Here is a 16,538-nt window from a genome sequence, read left to right as displayed (position 1 = left end):
GAGTACACACGAATAAAGTTAAACAGCAGAGAAAGAAAATCATTTATTGAATTGTCCAGGCAATTATACTTCGTACAATTATGCTTACTACATGGCAATAAATCATTTCACCACATTAATATAACATTTTTGTGCACTTGATATAGGTGTGCAATTACAGTGTAGATTTTTTATAAATCTTGCTTTTGTGAGGTAACAGTAATCTTAAACTGCGTTAATTTGGCTATATAGGCAGAGTCTCGGGACATCAACAATTTTCCTTCCTCCCACCCACCCCTTTTTTTCCCTTTTTACATCCATTAAGCACATCTGGAACTGCAATGGTGTGAAGGAGAGGGTTGTGTTTTTTTTTTAAGAGCCATCCCAAAAGTAAGTGCTGACTTTCTGAAGGGTAAACCTCATTGAAGAAAATGTGATTTACTTCTGCGCAAACATGTATATTGATACGTTTTCAGCTAGTTATTTCTGGGGGCAAAGAAATAAAAAAGCCAAATGAGAGAATTAGGAAGACTTGAAAATACAAACTCCCCACCCCAAAAGACAAGGGAAGAGGGGAAGCCCCTTCGCATTCACTCTTCAGTTCAGGCATTAGCAAACTATTTTTTAAAACCCCCACAAAAACCTGAACTTGGTCAGCGGAGGGTATAGCCAACAGGAATGGGTTAACTCCGCTCCTCAATGGATGAACTCCTCTCCTCCATCACAAATGGACTTGGAAAAAATGTGGTTTTTATGACAAGAAAACTTTGGACTGATACAAATTGGGGGTGACATCATGTGTCATGGCTGTGTGGGAGGTGAACTGCACTGCAGTAAATTCCCCGTGTAGATAAGGCCCAGATGCATTGGAGTACAATGTCAACTAGGAATGATGGGAATTGCAGTCCAATGTATTTGGAGGGCATCAGTTTGGGAGAGACAGCCTTGTCAAAAATACCAGCATATTTTAGCTTAAAGCTGTTACTGCCAGAAATTAAGCCTTAGGAGAGGCATTTCAACCTTTTAAAATGGAAAAGCCATGCAAAACCCAACACATCCAATTTGGAAAGCACAAATGAGAGGAGAATGGGGTGAGGCCGGAGGAAGGGGGCAGCATCACCTGGAGAAGGCAAGAAGGCCCTATTGGGACCCCAGGTGGGCCAATTTGGCCTATTGGCCTGAGGTTCAACACCCCTGCTCTAAAATCAAGAGGAATAACGATTTTATATATTTAGGCTGCAATCCTATACACACCTAATTGGGAGTAAGTCTAATCGAACTCAGTAGCATTTCTGCATAGACATACAGTATATAAGATTGCACTGTTAAATCTTTCAGATAGTATGATGGCTTTTATAGTAAGAAGTGTATGTGGAGAAGCAGCATAGATCAGGAAAAATCATGTTGGTATTTGCAACAGTGTTTTCAGAAGCTGAAGATTTTCTTGACCTGTACAAGGAACTCATCATCCGGTGGAGGTTTCCGCTGGCTGCCTGGTTGCAAAAACTTCTTAATGGTGGGGATGTTGCTTACTCTTGTTTTGAAGGCCTAGATTAAATAGCAAGAAACTCGTCTAAGAACAGAGAAACATATACCAATACAGGTAGGCTTACATGAAAAAGCAGTTTAAGTATTTCTAGATAGGCACTGAAAATGTAATGCCCAGCAGCTCCCTCATCATTGCATTCTCAGGAATTAAAAAATAGTGTTTTAAATGCTAACTGGATACAGTTTTGAAAAGGAATCCCTTTGGTTATCAATAGGTAGGGCCTGGGAGCTTCATTGTATAAGCAATCTTCCAAAGGTAAACAGGAAAAATTAAGTGAATGAGAAATGGAATGGAAATTCAGTCTAAATTCATGGAATAATGCAGTATGTGTCAATAACTTGTACAGAAAGAACACATTGACCAATTCATCTGTAACGCTGGACAATTTCTGGGTTGTTTAACCTGGGAAATGCACGAATGAACAACCCATTCTTGGGTTGTTTTGTGTTGACTGAATTCAGAAATTCTGGGTTGTTTGGGAGTTAAACAACCCAACAACAAATCACAGGTAATTGTTGGGTTAATTCTGTGCAATTGTATGTACACTTTCCTGGCAGTAAGTCCAATTTAGATCTTTGTTTTTGAAGGATTTTTTTCCTGGTTTTTCTCTCTGTTTATATAAAAATCCCATCTGCTTACGGCTTCATACAAATATACATAGACCAGAAGTAGCGTTAGCTGGTCTTGTCACTATTGATTCTTCTGCAGCTCCCCAAGTATACAGGCTTTATGAAAGGAAGAGTCAGTATCCAGCGCAACTTAGACTGCAAAGCCTTAATTTGAGCCTGTCTTTATAATTCCAGAGTGGGAAGGCTGGATATACCGCCCCATAGCCAAAGCTCTCTGGGCGGTTTACAAAAGTTAAAAACAGTAAACATTTTAAAAGTATACAAAAGTTAAAAACATAAAAAAAAAAATGAAAACAACAGTATCCATTTCAAAACAACAGTTCTGGGGTCCGTTAAAAAACAAACTTAGCATTGTTAAATGGTGTTAAATGCCTGGGAGAAGAGAAAAGTCTTGACCTGGCACCTAAAAGAGAACAGTGTTGGTGCCAGGCGAGCCTCATCGGGGAGATCATTCCACAGTCGGGGGGCCACCACCGAAAAGGCCCTCTCCCTTGTTGCCATCCTCCGAGCTTCCCTCGGAGTAGGCACTCGGAGGAGGACCTTAGATGTTGAGCACAGTGTACAGGTTGGTTTATGTCGGGAGAGGCGTTCCATCAGGTATTGTGGTCCCAAGCCATGTACAGCTTTATAGGTTAAAATCAGCACCTAGAATTGGGCTCGGAAACGTATAGGCAGCCAATGCAAGCGGGCCAGAATTGGTGTTGTATGTTTGAACCTCCTTGTTCCAGTTATCAATCTGGCCACTGCATTTTGCACGAGCTGCAGCTTCCGAACCATCTTCAAAGGCTGCCCCATGTAGAGGGCATTGCAGTAATCTAATTTGGAGGTTACCAGAATATGGACAACTGAAGCTAGGTTATCCCTGTCCAGATACGGGTGTAGCTGGGCCACCAACCGGAGTTGGTAGAAAGCACTCCGTGCCACCAAGGCCGCCTAAGCCTCAAGTGACAGATGGTTCTAGGAGAACCCCCAAGCTACGAACCTGCTCCTTCAGGGGGAGTGCAACCCCATCCAGAACAGGTTGAACACCCCCCCCCATCCTGTCAGAAGAACCACCCACCAGCAGCATCTCAGTCTTGTCTGGATTGAGTTTCAGTTTATTAGCCCTCATCCAGTCCATTGTCGCAGCCAGGCACCAGTTCAGCACATCCACAGCCCCAACTGATGAAGCTGAAAAGGAGAAGTAGAGCTGCATGTCATCAGCGTACTGATGACAACGCACTCCAAAACTCCAGATGACCGCACCCAACGGTTTCATGTACATGTTAAACAGCATGGGGGACAAGACTGACCCGTGCGGAGCCCCATACTGGAGAGTCCACGGGGTTGAGCAATGTTCCCCAAGCACCACCTTCTGGAGCTGACCCACCAAGTAGGAGCGGAACCACTGCAGTGTCCCACTCCCAACTCAGCCGGACGTTCCCGAAGGATACTATGGTCGATGATATCGAAAGCTGCTGAGCGATCAAGGAGAATCAACAGAGTCACATTACCCCTGTCTTTCTCCCGAAATAGGTAATCACACAGGGCGACCAAGGCTGTTTCTGGGCCAAAACCAGGTCTGAAACCCGACTGAAATAGCAGGAGCCACACTACTGCTTTATAGTGGTATTGAAGTGCACTGCAAGATCTACACTACTGCTTTATAGTGGTACTGAAGTGCACTGACAACTGTTGGGGCCCATGACACATCTACACCAAGCAGGTTATTACTCTATGAAAGCGGTATATGGTATATGTCAGTAGGCCCCAATAGTTCTCAGTGCACTTCAATACCACTATAAAGCAGTAGTGTGGCTCCTGCCTTTTATATAACACTTTCATAGTGGAATATCCTGCTTGGTGTAGATGAGCCCTCGATCAACTATTTGTCAGTGTAGCCCAGTATTGTCTACTTTGACAGCAATGGGTCTCTAGAGGTGCTTCCAGATGGGTCACTCTTAGTGCTAACACTCAAAAGGCATTTTGCAGCAGCTATTGCCTCCTTAATTAATCTTTGTAATAAGAAAAAGACAGAAGTGACTAGAAAACATGGGAGGCTTACAAATGGAATATGGCAGGACATACTTCTCCAAAATCATAATTATAATATTATTATTCATTCTAAAGTGCATAATGTCATACCAGGCGATGTACACTTTTCTTTAAATAGTCCCCACAAACTATCCAATTGCTGCATTCGCACTCTGAACACACAAACCCGCCTTATAATCATGTAGCTTGTCATTTCTTAGAGTTTTGCATGTCATCATCCACTCACCTGCAGCAGAGGGAATTTAGAGAGAATATCAGGCTTCACCTCTTCCGTCATTAGAATAGCTTCAAGCAGATGAATGTCTGCCCAACTAAGCTTGTTACCAACAAGGAAGTCTTGTCTGTGGTCTTTTAAAACCTATGGTGCGTAAGGAAAACAATACTGAGGGTATGTAAGACAACAGATTCTTGGTGTGGATGGATGATTGTTGCTTCTTTGTGTGAAATGGAGAGATAGGGTCTAGCATACTTAGGGTGACCATATTTTGGAAACCAAAAAGGAGGACTACATGGCTGCCCCCAAGTGGGCATGCCCACCAACAAGTCCAGCCCCCAAGGGGGCGTGCTCTCCAACACATCCAGCCCCCAAGAGGGCGTTCCCACCCAAACATAGCCTTGGTCACATGTCTGATTTCACAGCACACAATTAAGACAAATCTGTTCTACATAACATCTTAATGTTAAAATCACTGGAATAAGGAACAAGTGAGACATTCAGTGTATCTGAAATTAACTTCACTCACACCTACTTTTGTAGCTTCTTCTGTACTGAGCTTTTGCTATATTCTGTGAGATACAGGCCATAGCTAGACCTAAGGTTTATCCCTGGATCGTCCAGGGGTCAGACCTGTTCATCTAGGTGACACACAGGGGATCCAGTGCTCAGGCAGGGGCGAACCCTGGATGATCCCAGGATAAACCTTAGGTCTAGCTGTGGCCCCAGTCTCCCCTTCCCTCTAATATCTTTTTTGACAAAATCCTTCACTGGATGTCCATAGTCTCACCTTTCTAACATTTAACACTCTATCCCCATCACTCATATTTATACAGATTCAGCATACTGCTTAGGGTGACCATATGAAAAGGAGGACAGGGCTCCTGTATCTTTAACAGTTGTATTGAAAAGGAACTTTCAGCAGGTGTCATTTGTATATATGGGGAATCTGGGGAAATTTCCTCTTCATCACCACAGTGAAAGCTGCAGGAGCCCTGCCCTCTTTTAAATGTCGTCACTCTAGTATAGCTCCTGCACCTTTAACTGTTGTGATGAAGAGGGAATTTCACCAGGTTCTCCATATATACAAATGACACCTGCTGAAATTCCCTTTCCAATGCAACTGTTAAAGATACAGCAACCCTGTCTTCCTTTTCATATGGTCACCCGAATACTGCTACCACTGAACAAATGAAGCAGAAAAATCTAGTACAATAAAAAGAAAGCCATACTGTAAAATAACCATGATCTCAAAGACATAGGGCTCATCTACACAAAGCAGGATATAACACTATGAAAGTGGTATGGAAGTGATGTATAAAAGGCAGGAGCCACACTACTGCTTTATAGTGGTACTGAAGTGCACTGACAACTGTTGGGGCCCATGACACATCTATACCAAGAAAGATATTACATTATAAAAGCGGTTATGAAAGCAGTATATGGTACATGTCAATGGGCCCAACAGTTGTCAGTGCACTTCAATACCACTATAAAGCAGTAGTGTAGATCCTGCATGTTATATACCACTTTCATACTGGAATATCCTGCTTGGTGTAGATGAGCCTTAAGTCGAAAATAAAAATTCATTCACACACACACTCAAGGTAAAATAACAACAGCAACACACACCTCACATATGCTCATCAAAGACAATAAAAATTAAAATTCACACACCCCTACACACTCACCCAGCATGGAAAAAACTCCACACCCTCCCCAAGACAATCTAAAAAAAACCATAACTCCACACATACTTAACTGGGGGTGGGGGATAAATCCATCCCACACTCACCAAAGGCAAAATAATAAAAATCTACAGCAACAGCCCCCCAAGGCAAACAATAAAATAACATCAAATATACAATACTTACTCACCCAAGGCATCATCATCATCATCATCATCATCATCATCATCATCATAATAGTGTGGTGTAGTGGCTAAAGTGTTGGACTGGCAGCTGGGAGATTCGGGTTCTAGTCCCCACTCAGCCATGGAGTGAATTTAGGCCAGTCACACACTCCCCAACCCACCTCACAGGGTTGTTGTTGATGATGATGATGATGATGATTTACATTTATATTCCGCCCCATAGCCAAAACTCTCTGGGTGGTTTACAAAAGTTTAAAACAGTGAATGTTAAAAACAAATACACAGAGTTTAAAACCATAAAAAACAGGAGGGAGGAAGCAAGCCTGCCACAGCCACGTACCTCGTTTCCTGATGAACTGAACAGGGCTGCTGCTTTGTCCACCTGGGCTCCGCTCGAAGCGGGGAGGGGAGGGGAGCTGTTCTCAGAAGTCTGAGAACGCGTCCCTCCAGGAAGCCTGGGCCGATCTGACTCAAGCTCCCCACCCCACCCCGTGCACCAGGCGTAGCTGCAGGCCCAGGCGCTGGGAGGAAGCCTGGGCCCAGCCGAGGTGAGCCCCATGCGCGCTGGCAGCAGTTGCAGGCCTGGGTGCTGGGAAGAAGCCCAGGCTGCGGCTGCAGCCCTGGGTGCTGGGAGGTGGAGCTGGAGGACCCGATCCCAGAAGTCTAGAAACGAGGCCTCCAGCCCGTCCGGCACCGGCCCAGCATCGCAGGTGGAGGGAGCTGGGAGACCCATTCTCAGAGAACGGGTCTCCCAGCTCCCCCCCCCCCCCCAGCAACGCAGGCCTTGGCCAGGACTGCGATTTTCCTGGACATTTGGGGGGATTTTGAAATCTCCCCCGGGATCCCGCTTGTGAGCAGGATTTCCAGAAAAGTCCGGGCAAATCTGGGTGTATGGTCACCGAAAGCATACTATTAGCCGCCTAACTTTCATTCAAATATAAATTGGACACACTTGCATCTGTTCCAATGGACAAGTTCCCAATAAATCATGAATAGATGTGTGATAGATAGCACAGGAGCATTTGAACATTTAAGAGCTTCTATGTGGTTTTGCTGCTTCAGAACAATGGAGAGCCAGTATGGTGTAGTGGTTAGAGTTGGGCTGGGACTCAGGAGATCTGGGTTTAAGAGCTTTATCACACCAGCGTTATACTGTGCAATCACTGCAAATTGTGTGCAAAGGACTCCGAAGTTTTCCATCTTATAATCCGCTTTTATTGTGAAGTACTCCGAAGTTTTCCAGTTTATAATCTGCTTTTATTGTGAAGTACTCTGAAGTCTTCCAGTTTATAATCTGCTTTGACTGTGAAGTACTCCCATGCATCCTGCTTTAATTGTGCTATAAAGGGAAAAGAATCAAGGTATTTTGCTAGTAGTTTTCAAGCATGTTTTCCGAGCGGCCACTGGGCACAAGAGCAGGGTTTGATATGAATTAAACAAATGCTTAGATCTACGTAAGCTTTAAAGATAAAAAGCTTCATCCCACGTACCTGCTTCCCTCAGATTAATCCAGGTGCGCTAAGCTTTTGCGGTTGTTGTTTTTTTTTCCTACCGGGCAACAGCGATCCTTTGAATACCAGGAAGTGAGTTTAAGGGGGGAAATGTAAAAAATCATAAAAAAATCAACGGATGACCCAATTCAATTCAAATTTGGTATGCTTAAAGCACTCCCTAATATTTATTACTGTGCCAATTTTGGTGGCTTTATCTTTAAAGCTTATGCAGGTGTAAGCATTTTTTTTAAAATCCTGCTCCTGGGCCCCAGCGGCGGTTCGGAAGATACGCTCAAAAAGTAGGGGCTAAATAGGGCAAAACTTTTTGTTTTATTGCACAATTAAGGCAGGATGCGTGGGAGTACTTCACAATCAAAGCAGATTATAAGGTGGAAAACTTCTTAGTCCTTTGCATGCAATTCGCAGTGATTGCACAGTATAATGCTGGTGTTCTTTCTTTGCTCTTCTTGAAGAAGCCAGGGATTGAACCGGGGAGCTTCTGCATGCAAAGCAGGTGCGCTACCAGTGGGCTACAGCTCCACCCCAAGGTCTCCTACCTTTACATGTTGTAATAAACACAGTGGTGGCCTCTTCTCTCTATGCTTCGTAAGCTGTCGCCTCACCGCCACTTACCTTTTCATAAACCGGGAAGTATCTGGTTGTGGCTCTCTCAATAATTAGGGCCCTTTGCTTTGCTTTTTCCTCAGGGGGTTGGAAAAGAAGGGACATAATCAATCCCATCAGATCAGTTGTCCCTTCCACATACATGTCAATCCTGAAAGAAGCCATTATCATGATTACTTTTAATTTTTGTTACTGATCATCCATTCATTTTTTCTTATTACTTTAAAATTGTTTTTTTTTACAGTTAATTATAATAAAAGAAAATCAGTTAACATATCTTATTTAAAAAGCGAATTAATAGGCAATACACCTAAAATCTTGGGGAATCACACTCTTCTCATTTACATTCAAATTAGGGGGATGTTGCACGCAAATGTATGTAATGAACCCTGATATTTAATTTATTGCAATGGGAGTGATATCTAAGCAGAACAGCAGCAGAGAAGAGTTTAAATCACATCCTCAAGCTGCCTCCTCTCCTGCTCAAAATCCCACTCTCCCAAGGTTGCTTTACAGTTGCATCCACATTCACATCTTACATGCATTTGCAGCTTGACACCGAAGTCACTGCTTTTCTATTAAGTTTCATTGTAACTTTACTAAATAGCATATGAAGACCTGGTTAGCATGATTGCATGGTGGCTTGTTAAGCACCATGCTCATGCTGGTTACGTGCCTGGATGAATAGTATAATTACTTTTGGCAGCATGGCTTGTTGTGTCATACGAGCCCAGCCTAGGTAGCTTGTTACCCTGGTTAAGAAGCCACTCTGAACCCATGGGCTATTGTGGGGTTCTGGGGTGGCTTATTAGCCACAGAAACAACACAACCTGGCTGGAATTGCACAGCACAACAAACTATGCTGCTGAGGGTACTTATGTTAACCCCCCAGCATATGATCAGCATGTGCAGCAGGGGAAATAATAGCCACTGTGGCCATAGCTAGACCTAAGGTTTATCCCTGTATCGTCCAGGGGTCAAACCTGTTCATCTAGGTGACACACAGGGGATCCAGTGCTCAGGCAGGGGCGAACCCTGGATGATCCCAGGATAAACCTTAGGTCTAGCTGTGGCCTGTGTCTCATTTTCCAGAGTCAGTGTGGTGTAGTGGCTAAAGTGTTGGCCTGGGAGTCGGGAGATCCAGGTTCTAATCCCCCCTCAGCCATGGAAGCTCACTGGGTGACTTTGGGCCAGTCACAGACTCTCAGCCCAGCCTACCTCACAGGTTTGTTTGTGTGAGGATAAAATGGAGAGGAGGAGAATTATGTACACCACCTTGGGTTCCTTGGAGGAAAAAAGGTGGGATATAAATGCAATAGTAATAAAAATATTTGTGTGAACTGGTCCAATTCTACAGTGAAGACTTTCATTAGGCACGGAAGATAATCTTTTCACAACTGACTCCTGCCACTCTGCACTGTTCAATCCAGGGGTAGGCAACATGGTGACCTCCAGTTAGTTTGAAATACAACTCTGATAAACCCCTGCCAGCATGGCTATCGAACATTGGGGTTGTAGTCCAGAGCATCTGGAATGCACCAAGCTGCCTGCCTCTGCTTTAAGAAGTACAGAATTACATCCCAAGCTGGAGCTGCAATGCATGGACGAGGCTCCTGTGTTCTTGGGGCTAAAGGAGTGGAAGAAGAGCTGTCAGCCAAGCAGATCAAGGGTCACCTTAGCTTGTCATTGCATTAAAGACAAGATGGGGTATCCAATGCCCCTGCAGTCCTACTCCAAAAGCACTGATGGAGGTGTGGTATAAGGATATATCTCCTAAATTAGGGCTGGGCTATTGGGCTTCGGCTATGGTGCGGTATATAAATGTAGTAAATAATAATAATAATAATAATAATAATAATAATAATAATAATAATAATAATAGACCTTTTGGCCCACAACTCCCATCAGCCCCAGCCAGCACACCCAATGATGAGGAGTGATGGGAATTGTAGACCAAAATATCTGGAGAGCCACATGTTAACCACTCGTCCTAAATAGTTGCCCTTTATTTTTGTGCAATCATTATAGGCAGAAACTCATCACGCATTTAATGTATTCCAATAGCCATTCTCTGTCACTCAATTTAATGCCTCCCATAAGAGGTGTGTTCATTTTGCATTCACACCCTTATGGGACAGCTTTTATCCCAATGTAGCAATAGCCTGGATTTACTTGTGAGACAGCTCTGGGAAGACGAAGATGCAGACATAAGATTTTTGAAGTGTACCACGTTTTTCTAACCACAATTAAAGGCTATGTTTCTACTCTGACAATAACACTAAAGCATTTTTTAAATGTTAATAAGCACAGCCATGACACAGTACAGGGCTCTCTCCTTCAGGTCCTTCCCATAGAGGTTGTATTTTCCGGCGATGTAGCTGAGAATGGCCCGTGTCTGCACCATCTTCATCCCATCCATTTCTACCATGGGCACTTGCTGGAAGAGCAGCCATCCGTCTTTGAAAAGGGGAAAAAAGTAGGGGAGGGGAATTTATGAATTTAATTTTAAAAAGATTATCAAGTTTCAGTTGAATACTTCAGATTGATACAGTCTGCCTAGTATAAAATTAAAAATGTAAGCATTGAAGTCTTCAATACAAATCGTATCTTAATAGATTGTATCTTAATTTTATTTACTGCACATATTTTCTGTACTATCCAGGTCAGTTTACAAAAACAGTAAAACAATGAAAATGTAAATACTAATAATGATGATGTAAAAGCCAGAACGGGGGGGGGGGGGTCGGGGGGGAGCAGCATAAACCAGTCAGCTGGATTAACACTGCAAATAAATAGCCCAACACTGGGGTGCTACCACCTAGAAGGCCTTCTCCTTTAGCTGCTTGCCTCACTTGAGATTGTGGGAGCACACACAGGAGGCCTTCCATTGAGGATCTTCATGTATGCCTTGGGCCTAAGCTGTGAAGTGCTTAAACCACAAGACCAGGCCATTGAACTGGGCCCGTATGCTTTAGGGTGGATTCCTGCACTGAGGGAGGAAGCAGCAGCCAGGCACCTCTCCACCGTGCCTGGGTCTGGGTCCAGCTGAGGGCCCCCTCCCTCCTGCTGTCAACTGTCTCTGGAGACATCAATGGATGAGCAGATCTATTTCAAATTTGGTATGGCTAAAGCTCTACGTAAAAGCTATCATAGTGCCAACTTTCAGCTCTTTATCTTTAAAAATGACGGTTTAAAAATAATAATTTAAAAACTTCAATTTTAAAAAAAATCCTAAAAAATCAATGGATGAACAGATCTGTTTCAAATTTGGTGTGGTTAAAGCTCTACCTAAGTCCTATCACGGTGCAAAGTTTCATCACTTTATCTTTAAAAATGACAGTTTAAAAATAATAATTTTAAAACCTCAATTTTTAAAAAAATTCTAAAAAATCAATGGATGAATGGATCTGTTTCAAATTTGGTGTGGGTAAAGCACTACCTAACTCATATCAAGGTGCAAAGTTTCATCTCTTTATCTTTAAAAATGACAGTTTAAAAATAATAATTTTAAAACCTCAATTTTTAAAAAAAAATCTAAAAAATCAATGGATGAACGGATCTGTTTCAAATTTGGTATGACTAAAGCCCTTCCTAAGAGCTACCATTGTGCCAGGTTTCATGTCTTTATCTTAAAAAATGATGGAGTTATAAGCATTTTAGTTAAATCCTATTAGAGCTGCTCTTTGGAAAAATCTGGATTTACCCTCCCCCTCCCGGATTTGTCATCCAAAAACTGGACAAATCCAGACAAATCCGGTCATATGGTCACCCTACCTTATAGGCCCCTTCCAACTCTACTATTCTATGATTCAATGATTCAACTGTACTAACTCCCACTCTATTGCTTGTGCAGCTCAAATGGAATTGAGCCAGTTCTTTACCTGTGAATAAGATGATCTATATATTCTGGCTCTGCTCCCAACATACAGCATTGATGAATAGATTTTTTCTTTAAATGCTTACAGACACATACCAGATATTCTCCTATAGACTTACCACTACGTAATTTCTCCAAGTCTTCCTTTTTTTCTAGAAATTGTTCTTCAAACTGAAACAGAGCAAGGGAACAAAACGGGTTTTCTCCCCACATGTTCTACAACTCATGGATGATTATAAAGAGAATGATTAATGCACACACATCTTTTATTTTAGTTTAAAAGCAGTTGACACCTCTTGGAATATTTGGAAAAACTGCAAGAAACTATAAGGGCTTTCATGTTTTGCACTCTGTGTCGTTGCACATTTTTCTTATTTGCATGTTCATTTCAGAAAGAATGTTAGGGTGAAAGTGAACTTTGTTTCTGTAGAACTCATGTGCTTGGGCAGATCATAATACTTTACGGTCTTCATTTTCAGTGTGCAAGTCAGCCATGCTATTCACAGGATCATAGAACTGGAAATTACCTCCAAAGAAAGCAAGTCCAATCCATTGAACTGAGACCAAATAAACTGATGACCTGTAAGCATTCCCAGGCACTTATTTATTTTTGTTCTTCCCTCTGTGAGTGTGGAGAACTATTGATCTCCCTTATTTATGGCATTATTAAAAATACGTTAAAGATTACTTTGGGTTGCATCTCCAAGCAAAATTCCACTCAGAACGCTTCCACTGGCAATGGGTGGGTGGGGAGCTGCCCCTCCCTGTTGCAGAGGGTTCCCCAGTGTTCCAGGGCAGACTTTCAGGGGACATGGGGGATGCGTCCTCCCCCATTCAAGCCAGTAGAAAACTTCATTGGATCAAAAGCTTCTAACTGGTGGTTTATATCCCTCGGTTGTGTGTATATAAACATTTTCCCCAAGTTACAAGAATAATTGTGATATCCTGGTGTTGTTTGTCCTGTGCTTGAGAAACATATTTATTGAGAAATGGAGCAAGTTCTGATGGAACAACTTTATGTACAGAAAAGGCCACTAGTCCTTCTGACCTCTAGTCCTTTCTCCCAGCATGGCCTCCCTTTCTCTTTATGGTCACACAAACCTCCACTCCAGCAGCTGCAAGAAGCCAGCGGATGGATTCCATCTTCCCTCTCCCTCGAGCGTAGTGTAGTTTGGGTTTTCCAGCCATCTTTTGGGTAGCCTTTTAGTCAGTCAAGCAGAATACAATGTAAATAAAATGGCTTTGCAGTAGAATAATATTGTGGATTTCCTAAAATGGTGGTGGGAGAAGAAAATCCGGGGGTGGGTGGGCACAGAGACAATCATTAATCAAACAGGCTGTTAGTTAAACAAAAGAACCCCTGCTTTGCAAAAGTTAGCAGGAAAGGTCTCCCTCAAGTAACCATCTGAAAATAAGAGGCTGTCACTTTATGCCATGGCTCCTGCACCTTAGACAGTTACATATCAGGCAGAATTCAACAGGTGCTTCTTTCCACAAGACTGTTAAATCTCTATGCCCGGAATAGCAGTTTTTAGTTCATTGACCACAGATTAAGGAACCTGTGGATGTAATCCTATACTCACTGAGAATAAGTCAATGACCCTGTTCAGATGACACGCTAAGCCATGGTGGTAAAACATTTTGAGCTAAACATTATGGCTTAGTGTGTCATTTGAACTATTCCTAACCATGGTTGCTACATGACCACAGTTTAAACGCGCTAACTAATCATTTGTTGCAAAAGGGTTAGCAGCCTAACGCTGGCATAGCATGTTGTCAGAACAGGCCCAATGGGGTTTAGTTCTGAGGAGACATGTATAGGAGTGCACTGTGTAGGTGCAAGAAACAGTAATTAAGGCTACAATCCAGTGCACTCTTAGCTGGAAGGAAGTCCTATTGAACTCAATAAGACCTCCTTCTGAGTCAGTTCTGACATGCATTGAATTGCACAGTAAAGCCTACAATTAAAAGAGTTACAAAGTGTGGACAGGGATGTTCCAGTAGATGTGGACTTCCAATAGGTCTTTGACAAAGTCAAGACTTTGCAAACTTAGCAGCAATGGGATAAGTGCAGGGATCCTCTTATGGACCAGTAACTGGTAAAACAGTAAGCAAAGAGGAGGGATGGAAACATGGGTGTCCCCCAAGAATCTGTATCAGGACCAGAAATATTTTGAAAACTGTATATGCAGTGTGTCCTGGGCCCCAACAGTTGTCAAAACTGTTATAAAGCGCTTTAAAGCAGTAGTATACAGCAGATCCTGCCCAGAACCTTTTAATTTGTTGATAGCTTGTTGGCAATGAACAGTGAAGGATGAACAGTGAGGTGGCTGTGTTTGCTGCTGACATCACAGTATGTAGAGTGGTTAAAACCAAAAGGATTTGTTTGGAGAGCTCCCCCAAAAGGAACTCTCAAAACTGCAGGAATGAGCACGAAAATGGCAAATGCTGTTCAGTGTAAGCAAGTGTAGTGATGAACGCTGGGCAAAAAAATCCCAAGTTTATCTATATGCTGCTGGCAGAGACTGATCAAGAAAAACAACTTGGGCTTGTGGCGGATAACTAGTTTCAAAGCTCCTCTCAGGACGTTGCTAGACCTGCCGGGATAAGCCGGCAGGGAGGCGGGGCGACGGCGCGCTAACTTTAACGCACGCCGCCCAGCCTCCTGGACGGCCGACACATAGGGACGACGGAAGCCCTGCAGCATCAGCCCTTTTTTTTTTGTTTTAAAGGGGCCACGTGCGCCCCGAAGACTGCGGACAAGGTAAGGTTTTTTTTTACTTAAGCCCCCCCCCATCCGCCCTCCCTTGCCATCTCCCGTGTGTCGCCTTCCACCCCCCCTCGCCGTCTCCTGTGTGTCGCCCTCCGCCATCCCCCTCTCCTGTCGGTCCGGCCTTCCCTCCCCCATCTCCCCCCCCCCGGGATCAACCCCTACTGGCGCGATGGGCACAGCACTCGTATGAGCACTGTGCCAAGACCGTGGCTTTTTGCGGCTACTTGCGAGTAAGCGAGTAGCTGCAAAAAGCCACGGAAGTCTCTAGACGTTCTGCAGCCCCGGCCTCAGGCCAGAGCTGCATAAAAGGCGCGCCATAAGCGACTTCGCTTATGGCACGTTAGAGGAGGCTTCAGTGCGGCCTGGGGCCAGATCCCCCTGTGCGTCATGTGGATGCACAGCAGGGAAACCGGCTCTCAAGGTTCGCTAAGGCCTCGTCTAGCAAGGCCCTCATTCTCAGCACTGCAAATTGACAGGGCATATAGGCTGACCCCATAAGATGGAAAAGAAGAAACCTCCCTGCCCAGGCATATGCATGCCCCCCCCTTGTGTTCATTGAGACTAGTTTCTCTCCAGCATGTGTACACAGGTTGGTGGCATCAAGAACTCCATCACACCAGCATTATAGCCCACTGTTGACATGGTTTGTGTGCAAAGGACTCAGATGACATTGTCCATATCCTGTCTTCGCTTCCCCCCTCCCCTCTTAGTGTTGTTCTTTGGTGTGGAGAAAGTCCAGTTCTTCCACTAATGCAAAAGTAAACATGCTACCCTCAACATGTATTTTCAGCCAGCATTTTCAATCCAATGTTCTATGGGCGTATTTGCAAGGGGCGGTATTGATGATAAAAGAGAGGGGCATGTTTTCAAATTCAAATCCTTGCCTCCTCCTGCTTCGTGGCTGCTGGGTTGAATGAAAGAATGGTCTATTGTACTTTCGACCTTTGCTTCATGACTTGCTCTCTGGGCTGGTTTCTCCAACAAGGTGTTAAGCTGGATTGGGCAGGCTGGGTAGCTTCTCTCCCCCCTGCTTTCCCTCTCTCCTTTTCAAATAAAAGGAGGGGTTTGCAAATCTCCCTCAATCCAAGGCTCTGATGCGGCTTACTCCCAAATAAGCGCATGCAGGATCGCAGCCTGGCTCCCCTTCCCATGAAGCAAACCGCCCCTTCCTTCCTGTCTTCCCTCAGCTCAGTATCCAAAGGCGGAGGGGGGTTTGAGCCATTGAAAAGAACAAGATGCAACTGTGAATAAGTGTGCCCATGCCCCTGCGGTCTTTTGTGTGATTGGAAATGTATGACAAGGGGAACACTGTACCACCTCCAGTGGCAGCTGATAGGAGTTTTAGTTGTTTAATCAGTTAATCTATGGATTAAATTTGCAAGTGGGTTATAAGCAGTCCCTCTGGAGCAATAAGAGGTCCCATTGAACTCCATGTTCTTACTCCTGAGTAGGCATTTTCACCTTAAAAGAAATGTGGAAAATGCACCCTCCTT

The 16,538-nt window shown here is 43.8% G+C and overlaps 1 protein-coding gene across 3 annotated transcripts in view; it reads right to left on the bottom strand.

Moving 5' to 3' along the window:
• Positions 1–1,403: 1,403 nt before the first annotated feature.
• Positions 1,404–16,538, bottom strand: part of LOC134397970 (glutathione S-transferase-like) — an 86,587-nt gene continuing 71,452 nt past the window's right edge. Inside the window, exons 2-7 of one of the 3 annotated variants that reach the window (XM_063125066.1) lie at positions 13,374–13,472; positions 12,392–12,443; positions 10,720–10,852; positions 8,405–8,546; positions 4,418–4,549; positions 1,404–1,527 (exon numbers count right to left, since the gene is read on the bottom strand). In XM_063125066.1, the coding sequence (XP_062981136.1) occupies positions 1,405–1,527; positions 4,418–4,549; positions 8,405–8,546; positions 10,720–10,852; positions 12,392–12,443; positions 13,374–13,460 (669 nt within the window). In that variant the 5' untranslated portion in view covers positions 13,461–13,472 and the 3' untranslated portion in view covers position 1,404. Of the gene's footprint in view, positions 1,528–4,417; positions 4,550–8,404; positions 8,547–10,719; positions 10,853–12,391; positions 12,444–13,373; positions 13,542–16,538 lie in introns of all 3 variants that reach the window. The other 2 variants (XM_063125064.1, XM_063125065.1) reach the window with 2 other exon arrangements.

Source organism: Elgaria multicarinata, chromosome 4 (genome assembly GCF_023053635.1).
Source record: "Elgaria multicarinata webbii isolate HBS135686 ecotype San Diego chromosome 4, rElgMul1.1.pri, whole genome shotgun sequence".
NCBI lineage: Eukaryota > Metazoa > Chordata > Lepidosauria > Squamata > Anguidae > Elgaria > Elgaria multicarinata.
Note: the sequence above shows the minus strand (reverse complement) of the source record. Positions and strands in the feature narration are given on the sequence as shown.